The sequence below is a fragment of the Eretmochelys imbricata genome, chromosome 2, assembly GCF_965152235.1.
Source record: "Eretmochelys imbricata isolate rEreImb1 chromosome 2, rEreImb1.hap1, whole genome shotgun sequence".
Lineage (NCBI taxonomy): Eukaryota > Metazoa > Chordata > Testudines > Cheloniidae > Eretmochelys > Eretmochelys imbricata.
Window position 1 is genome coordinate 265,557,693 of NC_135573.1, and position 22,544 is coordinate 265,580,236.

The window sequence follows — 22,544 nt, forward strand, 5'->3', positions numbered from 1 at the left end:
CCTACACCAAGGACAGCCTGAGCGAGGAGCAGAGCGATATGGACAACGAAGGGCTGTGCTCCCCACCCACCTCTCCATCGGGATCCTACATCACTGCCGAGGGGGGCAGCTGGGCCTCCTCAGGCACCTCCAGCACATCCCCGTCTTGTTCTCCCAACCTGATCGCCGAGTCGGAGACCACAGACGCCCCAACTGTTTATGGGGAATCCCTGTCGGAGCTGGAGCTTTCTGAGGAGCCAGCTCGATATGCCAGGAGCTCCTGTCTGTCTCCTGAGCAGCTGGAGGAGGAGGAAGATGACCTGTCTTTGGACAGACTCTCCTCTGGAAACACAGCTCTGCCTTCAGTGCCGGCAGAGGAGGAAGGGGATGGTCAGACCACGCCAGAAGAGTGGGACTCTGAAATTGCTACCTCTGTTGCATGGGTCCCTCACACCACAGAACTGGAGGATCCAGGTGAGCTGCTGCCAGGTCAGGAGAAGGACCTGCCCCAGCCAGGAGGAGACTCTGGGGATGAAACCGAGCCACTGCAAAGCACTGTGGCCAGGCAGCTCCTTAAGGTGGATGTCTTCACCTCTGACCCAGCTGGTGCCAACCTGGGGCCCATGGATGCAGTGAAAGAGCCTCTGGAGTCCAGCCTGTTGTCCTGTTCCCCCATCCCCTTGCCAGGCCTCCAGTCAGAGTCCAGCAGCGTGTCTGGGGCGAGCTGCTCATCAGATGCAGAGACGCCCAGCAGCCTGCAGGCCGAGACCACCGGCTCCTCGGCAGAGCTCCCGTCAGACTTCACGGACAATGACCAGATGATCCCTGCCGCACTGCTGCCCTTTCACGGGAGCCTGATCTTTGAGGCCGAGTCGCTGGAGATAACACTGTTCCCCCAGGGGGAGTCCGTGGAGAACGATGTCGTCTATGGGGCAGAGGAAGACGACAGCACCTCCGCCTCCTTCCTGCACTCTCTGTCGGAGAACTCCATCAACGAGGGCATGGATGAGTCCTTCGCCTACCAAGACGACACTTCCCAGTCCTCCGACTCTGCCTCCTACAATGGCGAGGCAGATGAGCGGCTGTACAGCACCGAGCAATATGCCGTGGTGACCCCCTCGGCTCAGGAAGGGGAGAAGCCAGCTGTGGAGGACTCTGAGCCAGGGGCCTCCCGCTCAGGCAGTGAGAGCGAGATGGAGACGTCGTCAGATGCCTCTGACACCGATGAGGAATACGTGGCTTTCTCGGCTCTGGACGTGGAGCTGGGCGCAGTCCCCCACACAGAGGTGGAGGTCGGGTTTGAGCCAGAGGGCAACGTGGCTCACCAGGATGAGCTGGAGGGAACCATGGAGGAGGAAGAAGAGGAGGCAGAAGAGCAGCAGCCACCAGCCCAAAGCGAGGGGATGCCGAAGTCAGAGGCACTCGCCGAACCCAAGGCAGTGCCGGTGGATGAACACAGCGACTCTGAAGACAGTCCAGAAAGCAGCAGTGTCTCGGCCGCAGGCCACAGCTGGAGTCCCTCTCTGAAACCAGACAGCACAACATCATCCGGGGAATCTGCTCCACAAGCCGAATCTGACCAGGCAGATGACTCTCCGGGGAATACTGGCTCCTCCTCGGAGAGCTCCCTAGAGCACCAGTCCTCACTGTCAGACATGCAGGAGGCCCTGGAGAAAGGGCTCCCCAGTTCAGGAGAGTGCCTGATTGCCTGCTTTGATACAGACGAGGAGACTGAGGCCTTTCCAGGGCTGGAGGTAGTCTTGGAGAACACAGAGCCAATAAGCCAGTCGGCCACTGCTGAAGTGTGTGGGGCACCATGGAGAGGTGGGGATGGAAGGGGATCCGTGATACCCTTGCCATGGAAACAGAAGCCAGCTCCCACCGAGCTCGCTGAGCCTACTGCCAGGAAAGCCAGTGATGCCTCTATGTTTGAGATAGGCACCAAGCTGAAGGAGTCTGAAGCACATCTGGAGCTCCTAGACCAGGACAGCCCTCCTCTGGGAGGGAGGATGGAAGGTCACTTCGAGGCCCAACTGGGAGCCTCTGATGACACCAGCTTGGAACAGCCTGAAGTGGCCAGAGCTGACAGTGAGCCAGCAGGAGAGTGCTTGATTGCCTGCTTCTCCTCCTCTGAGGAGGATCTGGAGGAAGCCTCCTCTCTCGATCAAGTCAACAACAATGAGGAACAAGGGGAGCTGTTCTTGGAAGCCAACCTGGATTCCCTGCCACCTCTGGGACAAAATGACACGCAGCCAAACGTGCTCACGGAAACAGCCAGCCACAACGAGCCCATGCTGGCTGTGGTGGCGGATCAGCAACAGGAGCCCCCTCTCCTGCCTGGGGATGCTGAGTCCCAGAGCCTGGACCTCCACGCAATGCAGAAAGGCCTGCAGGAACTCCAGAGGAGGCTGGATGGGAGCAGCCAGCTCTTCAGGCAGCAGGAGTGTGGGGAGCTGGACATGAGCTCAGAGTCTGAGATAGAGACCTATGTGAAAAGGTACTTCAGCACAACAGAGTTCTCACTGCTCCCTCAGGCCATAGCAGCTCCAGAGAGCACTGAACCAACCTGGGGGCAAGAAGCCCTAGGCAAGGAGCTGGCCCTGGCAAACAGCAGCATCCCTGAGCCAGCCTGGCTATGCTCAGGGACAAGAGAGACCAAAGACTCAAACTCAAGAGAACCTCAACTGGACAAGAGCACCCCTGCCTCTCCTGGCAGCTGGATGCCAGCAGAAATGAACAGCAGAACAGACCAGAATCAAGAGGAGCTCGGGGCAAGCACAGAGAAGCAGCTCACCACTGAGGTTGCAGAATCTGACTTGGAATCCAAGTTTGGTGCCTCGCCTGTCACTGCGATGGAAGAGACCCAGCCAAAGGCGGCTGCTCAGGCACTGGAGAGCCTGGGAGAACCTGTGGAAATGGTAACTCCAGCTCCCCATTCAGGCACAGTCAACCATGACTTGCAGACCAGAGCTGCTGAGGAAGCCACCGATGCATCTGTATCAGGAAGTGAGGCATACAGCCAAACAGATTCTGTCTCGGCTCTGGTTTGCCCCTTAGGAGACCAACTTGAAATGGTATCTCCCACTGTAGCTGCTCCGGGCCAAACCCTGCCCAAACCAGGGGCTCAAGTGTTCCAGGCCCCACATGTCTGCAGTTTGGATCCAGATGTGCCTGAGTTGAGGGACAGCAACATGAATCTACTGAAAACAGCTGGCTCAGAGTCTCCCTGGGAGCCTGAGTGTGGTGCTGAAGAGGATCAAGACTGGTCTGTGTCAACAAGCTGCAGCGAGAATGTCGTGCTCGAGGGGGGAATGGAGAACACTGATGCAGAAGAAACAACCAAGAAAACTGGAGACCGGCCCAGCCACAACAAGCTGCCTGGTGGGAAGGGGACCTCTAACCAAGAGGAGTGGGTGGATAGCACCCAGCTTCCTCAGGAAGCAAAGGCTGCTGCAAAAGATGAGCCAGCCACTCCGCAGCAGAGCGAGAGACTCAGCAACATGCCAGAAGAGGAAGCACTTGGCTCTGAGGCTACATCCGAAGAAGGGGTCTGCCTCACCGATGAGGAGAGGGAGGCTGAGGCTCAGCCCGAAGAGAGTTGGCCAGAAACTCCCCTGCCCAAAGGAGAGAGGGAGGTGGAGCTGGCAAAGAGTGTGGAGGCAGCTTCCGAAGGCAGCTCTTCCGCAGTCAGCGATGACCTGCTCAGTGGAGACTCGCTGGAAGGCAGACGAACACCAAGCTGCGCAGCAATTGGTCTTGATGACCAGACAACCACTGCGGACTCTACATGGGAGGAACTCGACAAGGCCGCTTCCTCCAGAGGATCCTCCCCAGAGCTACCAGACACTGCACAGTCCTTCATGCACACGGATTCCAGCCTCTTCATGGCCTCTGAGGAGAGCACAGGAGAGATCACCAGGCTGGTTGAGCCAAAATCCTCCGGGGCACGGAGAGAACTGGACGCTCCCGACCAAGCGGCGAGCCAGTTGACAGAGCAGCAAGAGGGTGACATTCCAATGGAGCTGAAGGAAGCAGTCCTACAACCAGAATATCTCCACATGGGCATCCGCAGCAGAGACTCTCCATCGCTGCTTGTGCACAGCCCCTCAGGGGTCTCTTCAGCTGAGCACAGCCTGGCCCCAGAGTCCCCTGAGCACAGTCTGGCTCTGTGTTTGCACTATTCCTCCCTGCAAGAAGCTCCACATTCCACTCGCTCAGAGCGCACCAGACTAAGAGCCGACATGCTGGTGCCTAGCAATCAGCTGCTGCTCTTCATTGCTTCTGAGGAGGAGATCTACATAGGCGAGCCTGCTGTTCCTGGCCAGCCCCCTGCAGAGGCTGGGGACAGCTGTCCCAGCGCAAGCCTGGAAGCGGAGGGTCCTGCTGAATATTCAGGGCCAACAAAAACAGGCTCTGACTCGATGGAATCCAAAGCCATTGTTGCAGAGAGCCTGTCGGTCAGCCTTGAATTGCTTGAGCCATCTGGTGCCTTGGTGGAGAACCCTGCTGACCCATCAGCAGCATCTCTCGAACGGCAGCAAATCACCGCCATGTTACAAGGCTCCTTCGGGAACCTCCAGGCCTCCCAGCTCAAAGTGGGGCCTCTTTGTCCTGCAAGCAGCCAGATGGTGACAGAAGCACAAAGTGTCCTTGCCAGCCTCAAGGAGAGGGTCTTGGAGTGCTCCTCAGGAGAGGCCACCCCAGACTCCTTGGAGGCCAGCGAAGCACAAGAGGGGGTGGCCGAAGCTCAGCCTGAACCTGAAATGCCCACTCACGAACTCACCACTGGCACCACCTCTTCTCAGCCCAGTGAGGACCAGGGTGCTCAGCAGCCCTCTGAGGCAGAGAGCACTTCAGAACAAGCGCAACTGGAGAGCATCTGTGAGATGCTGCTTGCCGCGGAGGTGATGCCCAGCCCTGTACGACGCGCTTCCTCTGTGGGCAGCAGCGAGTCAGTGACCCCTGTGCTAGGGGGACAGGAGCTCTCGGCAGAGGAAGACTCCGGCCTGCATAGTGAAGGGCCCTTGGAGGAAGAGGCAGTCCAGGCTTCCTCTGGAACTCATGCCAAAGACCAGGACCAGAGGTCACTGAGCCTGGAGGAGCCTGCAGAGCTGGGGATCTTGCCCAGGGAGGAAGAGCCCTGGGAGAGTCCCAGGGAGGCAGGTGTAGATGTTGCCATGCCAGAGGCCAGCCAAGCAGGACACCTGCAGAGTCCACAGCATCCAGCAGACGAGGGTAATCGGCAAAGCCAAATCCCACTGGAAGATACCGAAAGCAGCAGAGAGAATGAGACACTTCCAACTACAGAAGCAACCAGTCCATTGATACTCAGTTCTTCTCCTTCTCCTGAGTCCTCAGCAGCTTCCCTGGCTAGTGATTCCCAGCCTCCCAAGTCTCCTCCACCGGAGCCTTGCCCCATCCCTCTGGCAGCTCCCCTCCAGCCAGGTCGGCCTGCCTCTCCTGAAGCAGCTGTGGAGGCTGCGCCTTCCCCTCCTCCTTGCTCTGACTTCATAGAAGTGCCTCCTGCTTTATCCTTCCCACCACCTTGCTCAGAGGATCCTATCCAAGGCCAAAAAGACACCTCAGGACTCCCCGCATCTGAAGCGCTCTCAGTTGCAGAGGACGCTCAGGCTGAAGACCAGCCATCTCTCCTGCTGGATTCCAGGAAATACTTAGAAGGTAATATCCCTTCTTCCCCCTCCTGCTCCCTGTATTAGGGGATGGAACATCTGCCAGGAATGACCTGGTCTGACCAGGTCAGGGAGGGTAGAAGGCAGGTGCTTCTCTAACCCTCTCCCTTATAGAACAGGCTAATATCAGCGTAGGCTTAGTGGACCTAGTGCCAGTGGTCTTGGTGGGCACTCCGAGGATAGGCTTCTCCAACATGAACATACACCAGCATATCTGGCCTAGTCCTATGGAGATTTCAGAATATGCTTAGTCTGTATTTGCAAAAAGGAAAAGAAGTACTCTTCCGATGAAGTGAGCTGTAGCTCACAAAAGCTTATGCTCAAATTTGTTAGTCTCTAAGGTGCCACAAGTACTCCTTTCCTATGGAGATGTTTCTCTAAAGCACATGGCATCAGACCTGCTCCCTTGGGAAAGCATCACTGAGTCAGAAGAGCAGGGAGAAGCTTGTAGTGCATTTGACCAAACGTACAGCTCCTGGGGGCTGAACAAGAGCTTTCCAGCTTCCCTTGTTGCCAGCCCTTAACCTTCACCCATTCCCCAACATGCCTAAACCCAAACCCTGGCCATGGGGCAAGTGTGAAGGCCCCCAGTTCTGCTTGGATGTGGCTCATGCAATGCCTCTCAGGTTCTTGCCCAAGTCCTGTGTTTTGGACTTGGGATTCCCATTCCTCTCTTGAGCAGGCTAGACTTGCATCCTGTAAACTTCATGTGAGCCAGGAACCACCTACCCCAAGGTAGGCATGATGCAGTGGTGGGAATGGTTAGCACCCTACTACCTCAAATGTCTCACACACAGACGGCTCAGCAGATAGCATCCTTCCCTCCAAGTTGGTACTGAATCAGCATCCATCCAAAGCACAGGGGAAGGGGCTTGCCCTGCTGTTGGTTGCCCCTAACTGATGCTCCTCAAGACCTCAATGTCCTGACTTCTTTGGGCCATGAAGGATCTCATGACGCTCCTTGCAAGAGTAGGTGATGGGTTAGCCAAGCTCCAATTGAATTAATCTGCAGCTTCAGCTGGGAGAGTGTCCTTGACACACACTCATGCTGGTGCTAGTAGACACCTCATTCCACCCCAGAGAGAACTGCATTTCTGGCTATAGTGAGGGAACAGTCTCAAGTATGCGTTGCAAAGGTCACTGGCTCTTAGACTGGGAGGAAGCTTCTCTCAAACAGAAACAGCTGCATTCCTCATCCAGGGAGTCCCAGACCCTGAGGCTCTTATCTCCTGCCCTGACCATGTCCCCTCTGCCATGTCGGTGACCTCTGCAAATCTCTGAACTCTGTTAAAGTGCTGGGTGATGCCGGCATCTCCCAAAGGTGGCAGCCCTTTCAGCTTAGCCTCTTGGCAGGCAGCCCTGCTCTGCTAAAAATTAACTAGGCCACTGCATGGTGGAACAGCTGGAATTATTAGCCAGTTAATCACTGCTCTTGAAGCCTTCCCAAGGGGGCAGATCTGGCTGTCCTCCCAGCTGGATGACCATGCCGTGCATTGCAGGAAAAGTTACGCTTAGTCTCTGGACAAAGGGCCAGATCTCCAGCTGCTGTTAACTGTCCCGTCTGATCTCCGTGGAGCTTTGCCACCTTGTCTACTCTTCAAACTGTCCGTGCAAGTCCCAGCTTGAGGGGCCATACCCTCGCTAGCCTGAGCAGTGCTAGTGGGCTTAACAAGTGTAGCTATGGCAGTGCGAGTCTTACCCACACTCTAGGGCAGTGGTTCTCAACTGTGGGTCTGGGGCCCCTTGGGGAGCTGCAAGCAGATTTCAGGAGGCCCATCAAGCAGGGCCAGCATTAGACTCACTGCAGCCCAGGGCAGAAAGCCGAAGCCTCGCTTCATGGGGCTGAAGTCAGGGGTCCTCAGCCCCGCCACCTGGGGCTGAAGCCAAAGCCTGAGCAATGTAGCTTTACAGGGGGCCCTGTGGCATGGGGGCCCAGGCAATTGTCCTGCTTGCTGCCCCCTAACGCTGGCCCTGGCTTTTATATGCAGAAAACCAGTTGTTACAGCACACACGGGCCGTGCAGTTTTTTATAGCATGTTAGCAGTGGGGGGGGCCTCAAGGAGCAGTTGAGAACCCCTGCTCTAGGACACCTCACCTTTACCTTTCCATGGGCTCAAGGTGGAACCGGTTAATTTAGGCCCGCCCCCCTGATGTAGTTCCTAGGGCTGGGAGTTTACAGGGCTTCTTAGCAGTGAAGTGGCCTTACACAGTAATCTCCTTTACCTCTATTAACAGCTACCAAACAGAATGCCCATGCTAAGCGCACGCTTCCCACTCCCAATAAAGCGGATGCGTTTTGGTGGCCAGTCAGGATTGAGCTCCTCCAGCTTCTTGCACAATATGGTTGGCAGGGTGTTGAGGTCTGGCAGCTCTGACCTTGGGTTGTGTCCTGGAGTTAGGTTCCAAAAAACTTCCTTTTGGACCCCAGTAGATATAGTTAACTTGAGTCCTGCTTAGCTCTACCTTAACCAAAGTCCTACCAAACAGTATCTTTCACCAATCACAGCCCATTACGAAGCAATTCTTTACCCAATCAGACCCCCACCACCTTAGCTGACTTAAATCCTGCAAAATTAGTTCTGCCATAGACCGAAACAATCCAAGAACCAGACAAACAATAGAGAAGTGGGGCCCAAAAAAGCAAAACAATGGAAGTAAATTTCCCACACACAGCTGTTAAGTGATTCCTTGCCTGACCGAATACTGTCAAACAAAGATCTTAAAATGTTTAAAGAAACTTTTCTTTAATTTGACGCTGGGGTCTATTAGGACAGGATCTGCTTAACGGCCCAATATTTCATTGTTTTGATGCAATTTAGATGGAATGTGAGGATGTGACTCTCTGCTTCTTAGCCCAGGGCTGCTGCTGTCCTAATGTGGCTGCCGCTGCCTTACTAAAAGGCTTTGGACCTTACATGAGGGGTTAGTCAGCCCAAGTACATACCTAGTGTCTTGGATGGATCATCCTTGAGCTGGCTAGCCCCCACGGCTACATACTAGCTCAATGAGAGCACCATGGGTAGATCTCCTTGAGCAGGAATTCACACCACCTGCTTGAAGAGTGGACACATCCAGAGGGCTCTGGCCTGGATTCTCTTTGTAATGAGCTGGAAGGCTGGGTGGAGCAGGAGACTGGGAATAGGACCCCTGGGTTCCGGTCCCAGTGCTGCCACTGATGGGAGAAACATGTCCCTATGCAGCTGGCCCAGCAATGGGTTCCACTGGGCCCTGCTCTGGAAACACTAATCTATGTTGGGGGTGGCAAGAACCCAGCCTAATGAAATTCCTCCTTCCACTGCAGCTCTGGAGAGCTCCACATCCCCAGTCCCATGCAGAGACCCCTTCCCCAGCGGCCAAGATTCCCGAGGGAGACCCCAGCTCCCGGGGAACAAAGATGCCAGAGGGAGGGGTTCCGCATCCGCAGAAGAGAGGCGAGCCCACCGCGGCTCCATCCAGTCGGAGTCAAGCTCTTCCAGTGAGAGTGAGCTGCCCTACCACTGCCCAGAGATTGAGAGCCTGCGGGAGGCAGCTGGCATGACACTGCTGGAGGACAAGCTGCCGGTGGGGCAGAGAAGCTGTGAAGTTAACCATAAAGGTACACGTGCTGTGGGTGGGAGGAAGGGGAAAGGCCTCCTCCCCAACCCTACTGAGCTCCAGGCAATCCTCACCTGGCCTGGCCTTCCCTCTGCTAGTTTGCCTGAGCCTGACAGCTCTTCTGCAGCAGGCCCGCTTCAGAGAGGCGGGTGTCTCAGCAGAACCTCTGGGGAAAGCACCCTACAAATCCTGGGGCAGAGCCTATGCTGGTCTCAGTGGAGCTCTCCTACCCTACTCCAGCCCCTGGCACTCGGGACTACTGTGTACCTGAGCCAGCCTCCAGGACTAACTGCCAGGCTACGGCCCAGGGATCGGGGCGGGGGAGGAAGGGGGCAGTGGACTATTGCTGGGAATGGCGCTTGCCCTAGGAGCTGGCTTGTGGATGCCCACAAAGCAGGAAGGCTGAGACAATCCTTGTCACCAGGCCAAGTGGCAGAGCTGCAGTGGGCTCCTGTAATAGCTGCTGGATAGCATCTGACAGAGCTCTCATGGGTCTGCCTGCCCAGCGCGGCCTCCTGCGTTGTACAGCTCAGTGTGCGCCGTGGGGCGGGGGAGGCAGTCTCCAGCTGGAGCTGTTGCAGAGCAAACCCTTTTGAGTGCAGCTAACAAAGGAGAGCAGCTTGGCTGGCTGCGCTGCCCTACGGACCAGCTGCACAGCAGGGCTTTCAGAGCTTTCCGTTTCCCCTCTTACGCAAACAGGCCCGTCCCATTTCCAGTGGGAACCAAAACACAACCGGGGGAGGGAACCATTGCTGGATTCAGAGCTCCTCGCCAGGCGATTCCTGGCACTGCCTCCGAGGCCCAGTGAAAACCCAGGTCTGCCTTAGCCTTGCATTGCTAGCCCGTGGTTTGGGACTAGGGAGGGCTTGCTGTGTCTGGTCACCAAGGGCTCCCTGGGCCTGGTGCCTGTGCCGAGGATCCAATCTCTCTGCTCAGACCATGGTGCTGTTAACCACTAAATACCTGGCGGTGGGTGGGGTTCTAGGCTGGCAGGCTCGATTTAGGATGGTGCAATATAAAGCAAACAAGGGTGGATGGGACTGCCTGTGTCCCTACCCAGCATGGGGCATGTGCCCATCCCACTCCATGCTGGGGGGTGGAAGCCTGCAGCCCCATGAAGGACACAACCAGGGCAGTAAGTGCCTGTAACCAAAAGCTGGGGCAGAGGCCCAGTGTGGGTGGGAGGCTGCAACTCTGAGCAGTGGCTCCCATCCTGTCCCCCTCAGTGAAGAGGCTGGCAGCTGTGGCATGAGCCTTCTGGGACAAGCAAGAATTGAGATGGTGCCTTGGGTGTCAAATGTGGTGAGCCCAAGTGTGGCAGGAGACCCTTGGGCCCTCCCTGGCCAGGACAGAGCCTCTAGAATCCTCCCAGGTTCTAGGCTTAGGTCTTGCCCGGAGCAGCTCTCGGCACTTGGGCACATCCAGGAATCCATCTGTCCCCCAACGTTGTCAGTGACTCATGGGGGCAGGGTGCTCTTACCTCTGGGTTGGTAAACCAAGGCCTTGAAGTGCTATTCTGCTGGCTGGGCCCCAGCTTAGCAACATGGCCATAGTATGTCTGGCCCAATGGCTTAGGGGCCCTAGTGCCAGGCATTACAGGTACCCTAGTGGAGATGCAGACCACAGTGACCGAAGGGTTTGCCATTGGGGTAGGAACCATCTTCCCAGAGTGATGGTAGCTGGGTCAAGAGGGACATTCCTTCCTCCGCCTACCCAGGTCCCGACCTGGGGTTAGGTTGGCACAACACTCGGAATTGGGATTTTCCACACTAGGAGTGCCAGATCTTGCATTGTAAGGGAAGGCTGGGTCTTACACCTGACCCCAAGGGACTGGGTCTAAACAGATGAGACAAAGGATGGGAGGGGAAGAGAGCAGCCCAAGGTCGCTGGTGGAGCCAGGAAGTCACATGGCCTCCCTCAATGAGGCTTACAACTGAGGTGCAAAGCACTCTGGGTAGCAAAGATCCCAGGGGCAGGGTTATTTCTCAGTCATCTTGGCCAAACTCCAATCTGAGATGTCCCAGGACTTGAGGGAAGTGGAATGTCTCAGTTGAAGACAGGTGACAATGAGCTAATGTTGCTGGTAAATAACTTTCCCCTTCCACCCCAGAGGTTGCTGCACTTCACTTCTAAAGTAGTCAGGATCCATCGGAGATGGAAAGGGCTGTGTAAATGCAAGACACAGCACAGCCCATGAACAGGGCACAGGTCTCCTGGCTCTGCCACTGACCCACTGAGTGACCTTGGGTGTCCCCCTTCCCCTCCACCACTTGTCTGGCTTGGCCATAAGCTCCAGGGCTACATATATCCAGCACCTAGGGATGAGTCCCTCCTGGAACAGAGCCAGGTGCGTCCCACCCACTGTCCTGCATTCCTGTCCCTCGGATGCCCGTGCCCCTCCTGCCGAGAGATGGTTTCAGGGCTGCTATCGAAAGGGAAGCCGTGCTGTGGCCTCAACCTGGGAAACAACTTGCATGTGCAAGTGGCCTTTCCACAGACATCAGGACTGTGCCTCAGTGCTGAGAGGGGAAGGGATTGAATGTCCTCACCCCAGTTGATAGGCCAGGTTAGACAGTTGAGGCGCCCAAGTCCTGGCACTGATGGTCATCTCCTCTCTTCCAGGCTCTTGTAACGACTCGGAGAGCAACGACGAGTCTATTCCGGAGCTGGAGGAGCCGGATGTCTCAGAACCCCGGACAGCTCAGACTCAGGTACAGGGCTGCCCAGGGAGGAGCCCACATGGCCTGCAGGTCCCAGTGCACGGGCTGGGCACAGTAAATGCCTGAATAATCAGCTCCCTGGGGGGCCCTTTGTTTTCCCAGCCCCCTGCTGGGAAAGGGGAGGCCTGTGGTACAGGGCTGGAGACAGGCCGAGCTCTAGAAACAACAGGCCCCGGGAGATGGTGGTGAAGCCCAAGTACCTGGCATCCAAGGAAGACCACCCCCAGTCCATGGCAAGGGGTTGTGAACAGATCTCCACATCAGGCCCACCCCAGCTATAGAACTAAATGGGAGGGAGAGTGTTGTATGGCTCCCTCTGCCTGGGTAAATCTGGCAGGTGGGGGGTGTGTGTGTGTGTGCCAGGGCTTACCAATGGGTGTTTTCACCACCCATTGGTATCTGAGCACCCTTCTGGAGCAAAGAGACCTTGGAAGATGGCCTCTGTAGCCCTGGAACTCCTCCTACAGCTCCTGGAGTTGCCAGGTGTCCCTGGACTGGGAGCTGTCCCTAGCTGTGCCCTGTGGTGACCTGGCTGCAGTATGCCCATCTCCCATCCTTGTCTCTGGCCTTTGGGGCAGGAGCAGTGTCTGACAGTGCTGCAGTGTCCCCACCCATGGCAATGCAGAAGGACAATAAGCCACAGCCAGCTTCCTCCCCTCTCCCTCCAATGCTGTCCTGTTCCAGGAGAGGAGTATGTCCAGCGGGCAGCGTCCTCCCTTGTGAATCACTCCTTGGGGGTCCGGCTTGGATCAGCTGGGCTGGGGAGATCCTGCTCTGCAGACTGTGCCCTGTCTCCATGGAGCGGGGCCAGGGGTGCAGGCAGAAACAGTGACGTGAGGCAGGATCTGCAAGTGGGGCAGGCTCAGCTGGAGCCCGGCAGGGTGGTCTCTCCATGAAGGAGACACAGGCTCACTCTGATTCAGCTAGAGAACGGGGCTGCAGCTTCTCTCCTAGCACTACATGCAGACCTAATGGCCATCCTGCAGCGGGAGCAGCATCTGCCCCGTCGTGTGTGACGCAGCTGAACGGTCTCTTCCCTGCCCCGGGCAGATGCCACCTCAGGGTGGGGCTCCAGACTAGTCTGGGTTCAGGGCTGGCTGCCAGGAGGAAAGCACCTGAGGAATGCTCTTCTCCTGGTGACATTCACAGCTGGAGGCTCAGACTGGGGACCAGCCAAGCAACCAGCCTAAGGCGCCAGGCACATGCTTAGTGCTCTAGAGTGATTTGCAGCGGCATCAGGCACTCTGCAAACCCGGCACCCAGCTCCCAGCTAACGGCAATGGGGGCAGGGCAGGGATAAGCTGCTGTAGCTTTCTTCCCATGGTGGCTTTAGACCTACCTCTCGGCAAGAGCCTGCACGAGACACACTGGGGTTACTGTCTCTGGGGAGGGGTGTAAGAAAGCAAATGACATTTGAGGCCATTCCTACCCACCCTGAGACGGGGGAGAACTTGGGATGCTGGCACAGGTGTCTGGCACGTTTGTATGGCACTCGGATCCCATGGGGACTGCAACACGCACCCAGACAATCCAGGTCTAGTCTGAGTCTCTGGCTGTGGGGTAAATACCTTAATTTGCGCCTGTTTCCCCTGCTGGACACACCATCCAGGGGGCAACCGTTCGGGCCTAACCAGCCTGGCGCTCTGCTGAAGGGGCCATATTCTGGCACCGCTCAGGCCTCCCCCATGCCAGTCAGGCTGTGGCTGGATGCACAGCTGCCCTGCCCCTGCATGTGGCTCCAGTCTTCCCTCCAGACACCAGGATGTCGGGGAGCCACATTACAGGGCACTTGTGTCTTGCAGGCGCAGCTAACGCACTCGCTGAGCACCGGGGAGGAAACCATCAGCAAAGCCAAGCAGAGCCGGAGTGAGAAGAAAGCCAGAAAGGTCAGTGTGGCATGAGGGGAACATGGGGGTGCCACCCCTTGCTCGAGGGAAGGGGCCAGGTGAGCCAGCCCCTCGCCCCCAGGACCACAGAGAGCTGGTCTGGCTCCCTGGGTGAGCTCCTGCTGCGGTGCTCAGAGCAGCCGTCTGGCGCTGGAGGGGGAGAGGGAGGCCTCGGACTGCAGGCTCCTGGCAATGCCACGTCAGGTCTCTGGGCAGGACTCACCCGCTCTGCGCCAGGGCGGGGTCTCTAGCGGCAGGGGCTGGGAGTCGGTGGCTTTACCAGCCTGCTAACAGGGACAGGGCCCTGCTGGGGGCTGGAAGAGAAGGTGGAAGGTCTGACCCAGGCCAGGCCTGCATCCAACACCTGTTTCCATCTGCCTGGGCAGTGACTCGGGCTTGGAGCAGCCAATGCTGCGTCCAGTGCAGCAGCTCCTGCAGGGGGCTGCTGAATGGGCCAAAGAATGATCAAAACACAAACTGTGACCCTGGCTTCGAGTGACGCCTTAACCCTCAAACCACCCAGCGCGCAAGAGCCCCTCGGGGCACAGCTAGTCCCGCCCCATCTGCGGGGCAACGCTGGAGGGACAGAAGGCGGCTCAGCGGGGACGCCAGCTGCCAAGGGGAAGACTGAGGCTGGGTGGAGAGCGATGGGGAGCACGCATGTGGGGAGCCTTTGAACACAAGGCCGGGCCCTGGAGCCGGATGGCGAGCAGGGGCCTCTTGGAGTGGGAACACTGTCCCACCCCTTCAGCTGTGTGATGGCACAAGGGGCTGCAGAAACAGGGAGCCCCTTGTGGCTGAGATGAGACCCAGGCTGGCTGACTCACCACAGGTGTAAGGGGGGATTAGGGGCTGGATAAGCCTATCTGTGTTCGTCACTGGCTCTGGAGATTAGCCTTGATTAAAGCACCTCTGACCTGGGGCAGGTCTCCAGGCAGCTCACAGGTCTCTGCGGCATGGGGCTTTGCTGGGTCTGCCCAGGGACTGTCTGGGTTGCCTCTGGCACCATTCCCCAGGGACAGGACAGCTCAGGCTGCCCCTGGAGCTACCCACAGCTGGAGAGCGCACAGGGGTCAGGGTGGAGGCAGTGAGGGGTGGGCTGTGCTCCCAAGGAGCCTGTGGACTCCCAGAGCTCTGGCTTGTGATGCAAGGCCAGGCCTGTCATCTCTGCAGCCCCCTGCCCCGTCCATGCAGAGGCTGGGCTCACAGCCAAACCCAGGTCCCCTCTGGCAGTGCCTACTCACATCAGACCCTGGGCCAATCCCAGGGAGGATCTGGGGGTGGCTCCAGTGTAACACCTGGTACAACCGCTTGTGTGTCTGGTCCGCACAGAGCCCCATCAGAGAAGCTGTCCAATTAGCCCTGTCCTGCTGTCCCCAGACTCCTTGGGGCTGGGTGGGAGTCAGGGCTAACCTACCACTGTGCACAGAAAGGCCCTTGACAGTCTGGATGGCTGGCCTTGCTGGACAGGGAGCTTCCCAATGCCACATCACAGCAACTAGGGATAGGGAACGCTCACCAGGCTGCCCAGCCCTTCTCCTGGCCAGGGCAGGGTCACACCTACTTCTCCCCAGCCTCTGCTTCCAAACACTGGCTTGTAAAATCCCTGGTGGTGCAAGGAAGTGGCACCAGGTGTAATGCAAGTCTCAGAGGGTGGGTTCTCTGGAAGGGCAGAGCTTGCATGGGAAATGGAGAAACGCCCTGTGACTGTTAGCAGTGGGTGTCTCCTGCCACCTATCAACAGTCCATTCCAGCACAACATCCCCTGCTCCTGGTCTGTGTGAGATTAGAGTCTGGCATCTCCAAGGAGCAGAACCAGGAATGGGCCAGCAGGCGCTGCCCATGGATGCCCCAGGCCTGTGCTGTTCCAGGCAACACAGCCCACACTCTGAGATGGAGGCCATCCAGCATCCCTGGAGACCCAGCTGATCAGAGACAAACTAATGGCCAGTCAGCCGTGGTGATTGTCCTGGCATCAGCACTTCCACTGCGCCAGCCAAAGACCTCCGACAGGTCACCGCACAAAGGCCAAGGGCCAATCCCGTGCCTTTGTCCGTGAGGCTTTGTTCCAGGGTCCCCGTTCCATCGCTCCAGCTGCAGTGGCTGGTGCTGCCTGAGGCCGCTGTAACATGTCCATCCGTCTTCCCTGTAGGCCATGTCCAAGCTGGGGCTGCGTCAGATTCACGGCGTCACCAGGATCACGATCCGGAAGTCCAAGAACATCCTGTTTGTGATCACCAAGCCGGATGTGTTCAAGAGCCCAGCTTCTGACATCTACATCGTGTTTGGAGAGGCCAAGGTGAGGCTCTGCAGAGCTGGGGGCACCCCGACCCCTCTACTGTATGTGTCCTAGATGCCCTGCTGTATTTCACCTGCTCCCCGCACACCATGGCCCAGAGCTAGTCACTTACCTAGGCGGGCAAATCCTGGATTCCAGCTGGTGAGTGACCCCCATGAGCTGCTGCTCAGGTCCTGCGGCAAGGCCTGGAATCTGACTAGCTCTTGCTGGCCAGAGTCTAGTGCCTGGCGTAAATGGGAGCCCCACTAGCCTCTGCTCAGGCTTGGCACTAGCCTGGCCATCAGTTGCTCACTCCCATGCCCCATCCCCGATGGGGCTGTTCCCCAGAGGGGACCGAGGCTGAACTCAGAGCTGTAAAGAAGGGAAACTGGGTCAGCAGGGTCGCTCACTAGAACAGTGCATTGCTCAGTCTAGGCTTAGACCACCCATGGGGCAGGGACTCCCCCTTCTCTAGGAGACAAGTCTGGACACAGGAGTGTCTTCCTGCTGTGACCCCCCCCCCCTTCCCCCCCATCCTGAACAACTCTTCTCTCCTTGCCTGATCTGCACCATGGGGTTCCTGCCCACCCTTGCTCCTGGGGGCACCGTTCCCTGTGACATACCCTCCTCCGTGTCCTTGGAGCTGGAGGCAGGAGGGCCGTCTCATCTATTTCAGACAGGTTCCCCTGCTCTCTCCACCCAGCCCCTGGTGTGGCTGGCAAATCACAAGCCTGCTCCCTGGAGTCACAGCAGGGACTCCCCAGTGGGCAGCATCTCCACCGGCCTCCCACGCTAACCACTGCCCCCCGTCTCGGGTCTGTCCCGGCAGATCGAAGACCTGTCGCAGCAGGTGCACAAGGCGGCTGCGGAGAAGTTCAAGGTGCCGATGGAGCACTCTCCTTTGATCACGGAAACAGCCCCGGCCCTCACTATCAAGGAGGAGAGTGAGGAAGAGGAGGAGGTAAGGCCTGGAGGAAGGAAGCTGGGGGCAGTAGCAGTCTGGTTCCACACGACCTGGGCACCGGCTTCAGTGCTGCGAGTCAGGTTGGGGGTGGAGGGCAGAAGAGATTTCGCTGATACCTCACCCCTCTCCAGGGTAGCCCGTACAGCGGAGCTCCTGGGCCTTTCCTTGGGAAGGAGACTGCTGCTCACTGTCAGTCCGCTCTCTGGTCCTGGACTCCACCCCCATCCCTAGTGGCCTGTGGTGAGCTGCTGAGCTGGCCCTGTGCTGGGAGGCTGAGGTTAGGAGGAGATGTGAACCAGCCCCAAGGCAGAGAACTCTGTCCGTCTCTTGGTTGTATTCAGGGGTGCCTAGCCCCCTGAACCCCTGGGTCTGAGCTCGGGTGGCTAGGCCAGGCCTGGAGACTCGTTCGGCCGGCCAGATGCTGTCTGTGCACTACGGTCTATCCTTTGCCCTGCCTGGGTGCTGGAAGCTACCCAAGTTTACTAGGTAGCCAGCTGGGGTGAGGACCACTTCTTTAGAGCAGCAGGGGGAGAAAATAGTCCAGTCTCTGCCTGGGGCGGGGAACAGACCTAACTGGTCAGCGCAGACAGATGCATTGTCAGGGGTCAATGGGAAGCAGGCAGGATGCCACACCAGCCACTAGAGAGCAGCACTGAGTGCCATAGTGGACCCCAGGGTATAAAGACCAGATTCTCTTCTCTTGAGAGAAGATCTCTGCCGTACTGAGCTACCGGAGAACTCGCATCCGTTAGCCCAAGTCTGCCTGCCGCCTCCAAGACAGCTGCGTAGCTGTGCCTCAGGACAGGACTGGAGGCAGAAAGGTGGCCGAGGAGTGGGCTCAGCTGGCTTGGTCCGGCTTGAGGATACAGACCTGGGCAATGGCCAACCCTTGTCCAGGGCAGATCTGTACAAGTGACCAGCAGGATGAAGTGGTAATAATCCTGCCTTCGGAGAAATTCCTCAACTCCCCTTCCAAATGCATTCCCGTGCTGGGGGTGTGTGAGCAGGGTCTGGGGGTGGCCCTGGGCAAGGGGGCACTGCTATAAGAGACTCCCAGCAGCGCCCCCTCCCTGTCTGGAGCGTGACTATTTCCTCCTCCCCTCCCCAGGTTGATGAGACCGGCCTGGAGGTGAGAGATATTGAGCTGGTGATGGCCCAGGCCAACGTGTCGCGTCCCAAAGCCGTGCGGGCACTCAGACACAACAACAATGATATCGTCAACGCCATCATGGTAAGAGCCCAGGGCCCAGGCTGTGCCTGGCCGCCCGCCATGAGATCCTGCCCTGCTGGTGGGGACACGGTCGCAGACTAGTCTCCATCAGGGGAAGTGATGCCCTAACTTCAGCGGGGGAAACTGAGGCAGAGAGCAGCACATGCTCCAAGGAGGGAGTAGCTGGCCAAGCCAGGATTAGAACTTGACACCTCTTGGCTGTCAGTGCTGTGCTTGAGCTACTAGACCTCCCCTGCCTAGAGAAGCTCTGCTCCTCAGCAGAAGGCTTGTAGGGGGAGGTACTTCCAAGGCAAGGCCAAGATCTGATGGATACAGCTGCACCAGGGGCCCTTTCACCTCCCAGCCAGGCTTTGTCCTGCGCAACAATGCTGAAAACAGGTGACTTAAAGCATAAAAGCACTAAGCAAGGGCCTTCCTGTAGCAATGCAAGGGAAAACCCCTTGCGCTCCCCTCCTTGTACTCTGCAGTCCCCATCCAACCCTCTGCTCTCTCCTACAGGAGCTGACCATGTAGCTGCTGGCCCGGATGTGCAAACAGACCCACCCCTCTGTATAGATGCACAGTTACTCCTATACAGTACAGCTGGTATTAAATACTCTCTAGAACTGCAAATATTCCTACTAGTCTGCATCTCTAATGCTGCTCAATAAAATGGCCTCATGTATTCACTTGAAACGCACACTGGTTTGGTCTCCTTCCTTCTCCTTCAATCTAGGTCACCCGTGAGCAGGCAGCTCCTGGTTCAGACAGGGTAGGGGCAGGGCTGCAGGGCCCCTGTGTCTGAAGCTCCAGTTCAGCTTGGTGGAAGCTGGAAAGGAGGGCAGGGCCTGTCTACACTGCAGCTGGGACCAGTCCTCCCAATCTGGCAAGAGGGGCAGGTGCTAGTTCTTCTCAAGCTAGAATAGCAGAGTGGATGCTGTGGCCTGGCCTAGCCCCCTGAGCTCAGACCCAGGGGCTTGGGGAGGCTTGTAGTCGGGGGGCTAAGCACCCCTTCTGCCATGGCCACACGAGTTTGAGGCACTGGCATGTCTCTCCCTGGGCTGCAGGGTGGATATCCCTGGCTAGCTCTGCTGAGTGCTGAGAGAACTGGGCTGAGCTTCTAGAATCCTAGAATATCCGGGTTGGAAGGGACCTCAGGAGGTCATCTAGTCCAACCCCCTGCTCAAAGTAGGGCCAATCCCCAACTAAATCATCCCAGCCAGGGCTTTGTCAAGCCTGACCTTAAAAATATCTAAGGAAGGAGATTCCACCACCTCCCTAGGGAACCCATTCCAGTGCTTCCCCACCCTCCTAGTGAAAGTGTTTCCTAATATCCAACCTAGACCTCTCCTCACTGCAACTTGAGACCATTACTCCTTGTTCTGTCTTCTGCTACCCCTGAGAAGAGCCAAGCTCCATCCTCATTGGGGAACCCCCCTTCAGGTAGTTAAGGCTGTTATCAAATCTCCCCCTCACTCTTCTCTTCTGCAGACTAAGTCCAGTTCCCTCAGCCTCTACTCAAAAGTCATGTGCCCCAGCCCCCTAATCATTTTTGTTGTCCTTCACTGGACTCTGATTTGTCCACATCCTTTCTGGAGTGGGGGGGGGCCAAAACTGGTTATCACATACTCCAGATGTGGCCTCACCAGTGCCTAATAGAGGGGAATAATCACTTTCCACGATCTGCTGGCAGTGCTCCAACTAATGCAGCCCAATATGCCGTTAGCCTTCTTGGCAACAAGGGCACACTGCTGACTCATATCCAGCTTCTCGTCCACTGTAATCCCCAGGTCCTTTTCTGCAGAACTGCTGCTTAGCCAGTCGGGCCCCAGTCTGTAGCAGTGCATGGGATTCTTCCATCTTAAGTGCAGGACTCTGCACTTATCCTTGTTGAACCCCATCAGATTTCTTTTGGCCCAATCCTCCAATTTGTCTAAGTCACGCTGGATCCTAGCCCTACCCTCCAGCATATCTACCTCCCCCACACACATCTTAGTGTCATCCACAAACTTGCTGAGGGTGCAGTCCATCCCATCATCCAGATCATAATGAAGATGTTGAACAAAACCGGTCCCAGGACCAACCCCTGGGGCACTCTGCTTGATGCCAGCTGCCAACTAGCCATCAAGCCATTGATCGCTACCTGTTGAGCCTGACAATCTAGCCAGCTTTCTATTCACCTTGTAGTCCATTCATCCAATCCATACTTCTTTTAACTTGCTGGCAAGAATACTGTGGGAGACTGTATGAAAATCTTTGCTTAAGTCAAGATATATCATGTCCACTGCTTTCCCCATACCTAGAGCCAGTTATCTCAATCAGGTTGGTCAGGCATGACTTGCGCTTAGTGAATCGATTGACTATTTCTGAGCACCTTCCTCTCCTCCAAGTGCTTCAAAATGGATTCCTTTAGGACCTGCTCCATGGCTTTTCCAGGGACTGAGGTGAGGCTGACAGGTCTGTAGCTTCCCAGATTTTCTTTCTTTCTTTTTTTTTTTTTTAAAAGATGGGCACTATATTTGCCTTTTTCCAATTGTCCAGGGCCTCCCCGATCACGAGTTTACAAAGATAATGGCCAATGGCTCTGCAATCACATCAGCCACCTTCCCTTCCCAGCTAAGGGAGAGGCTTCACCCCCTTGGCCTCAGCCAGTGCCCATGGGTGGGGTAGGGTTGCCAACTTTCTAATCACAAAACCAAATGCCCCTGCCCTGCCCCTTCTCCAAGGCCCTGCCCTCACTTGCTTTTAGCAAGCTGAGGCAGGGTGGGTGGGGTGCAGACTTTGGGGTGGGGCCAGGGATGAGGGGTTTGGGGTGCAGGAGAGGGCTCAGGGTTGGGGTGCAGGAAGAGATGAGAGCTCCAGTTTGGGATGAGGCTTTTGGGTGTGGGAGAGGACTCTGGGCTGGGGCAGGGAGTTGCGGGGGGGTTGGAGTGTGGGGTTGCAGCAGCACTTACTACAGCTCCTGCAAAGCAGCCACAAGGTCCCTGCAGCCCCATGGCACATGGGGGGCCAGGGAGGCTCTAGGTGCTGCCCCTGCAGCTCCCATTGCTCAAAGTTCCTGGCCAATGTGAGCAGCGGAGCTGGCCCCTGGGGCAGGGGCAGGGCATGGAGCCTCCCTGGCTGCCTAGGGGGCTGCAGGGACCTGGCAGCAGCTTCTGGGAGCCTGCCTTAGCCCCAGGCCCCTACTACATCGCCAACCACACTTTTAATGGCCCAGTTGGCAGTGCCGACTGGACCCGCCAGGGTCGCTTTTAGGCTAGGTGTTCCAGATGCCTGGCAACCCTAGGGTGGGTAGAGTGTGTGCAGGGGGGGCTTCAGCCATAGAGCACTTAAGACAACTCAGTGTCTGCAGATGACGGGGAGGGACTAACCCAGGGGCAGCGTGGGGAAATCGCAATACCCTAACTCCACGGGGCTAATCTAGGGATATCACTGCCCTACAGAGAAGGGGGTCTCTTCATGATGCTGGGCCCTCATCCCCAGTTCAGTAGGGTTGCCAATCCTCCTGGTTTTGCAAAGAGTCTCCCAGAATGGGGCTTTATCTCCCGCAGGCTACAGAAGCCAATCCAGGCGCAGCAGGGCTGAGGCAGGCTCCCTGCCTTCATGCCACTTGGGGAAGTGGCCTGCGGCCCCTGGGGAGAGGGGCAGAGGAGTCTTCACATGCTGTCCCTGCCAGCAAGCACCACCCTTGCAGTTCCCATTGGCCAGGAACTGCCAGGGATGTGCTGGCCACTTCTGCAAGCAGTGCAGGGCCAGGGCAGGCAGGGAGCCTGCCTTAGCCCCTCTGCACCACTGACTGGGAGCTGCCAGAGGTAAGCGCTGCCTGGCCAGAGCCTGCACCACTCACCCCCTGCCCCAGCTCTGAGCCCCCTCCTAAAGCCAGCACCCCAAACCCCTGCCCCAGCCCTGAGCCCCCTCCCACACCCAAACTCCCTCCCAGAGCTTGCACCCCACACCCTCTCCTGTACCCCCTGCCCCAAGGTCAGCCAAGAGCCGGGTGAAAGTGAGTGAGGGGAGGGGATGGCGTGAGGGGGATAGGGCCTTGGAGAAGGGGTGGGGGCAGGGCAAGGGTGTTTGGAGTTATGATATTAGACAGTTGGCAACCCCACAGGTCAGTAGCAAGGTGGAGCCAGCCCTCAGCAATGATGACAAGGCTGAGCACAGGGCCCCAGGCCAGGGTGGGATCCGGTTTAAAGGCCACAGCGACTAGGACAGCTTCCCCT

General features: G+C 57.3%; 1 protein-coding gene across 1 annotated transcript; it reads left to right on the forward strand.

Annotated features, from left to right (window-relative positions):
• Positions 1-639: 639 nt before the first annotated feature.
• LOC144260026 (uncharacterized) lies at positions 640-19,021 on the forward strand. Its single transcript, XM_077808502.1, has 8 exons — positions 640-5,658; positions 8,971-9,264; positions 11,886-11,974; positions 13,786-13,869; positions 16,022-16,168; positions 16,977-17,108; positions 18,220-18,342; positions 18,841-19,021. Exons 1-8 carry the CDS (start codon positions 798-800, stop codon positions 18,853-18,855), a joined length of 5,745 nt encoding a protein of 1,914 aa, XP_077664628.1. The 5' UTR covers positions 640-797; the 3' UTR covers positions 18,856-19,021.
• The last annotated feature ends 3,523 nt before the right edge of the window (positions 19,022-22,544 follow it).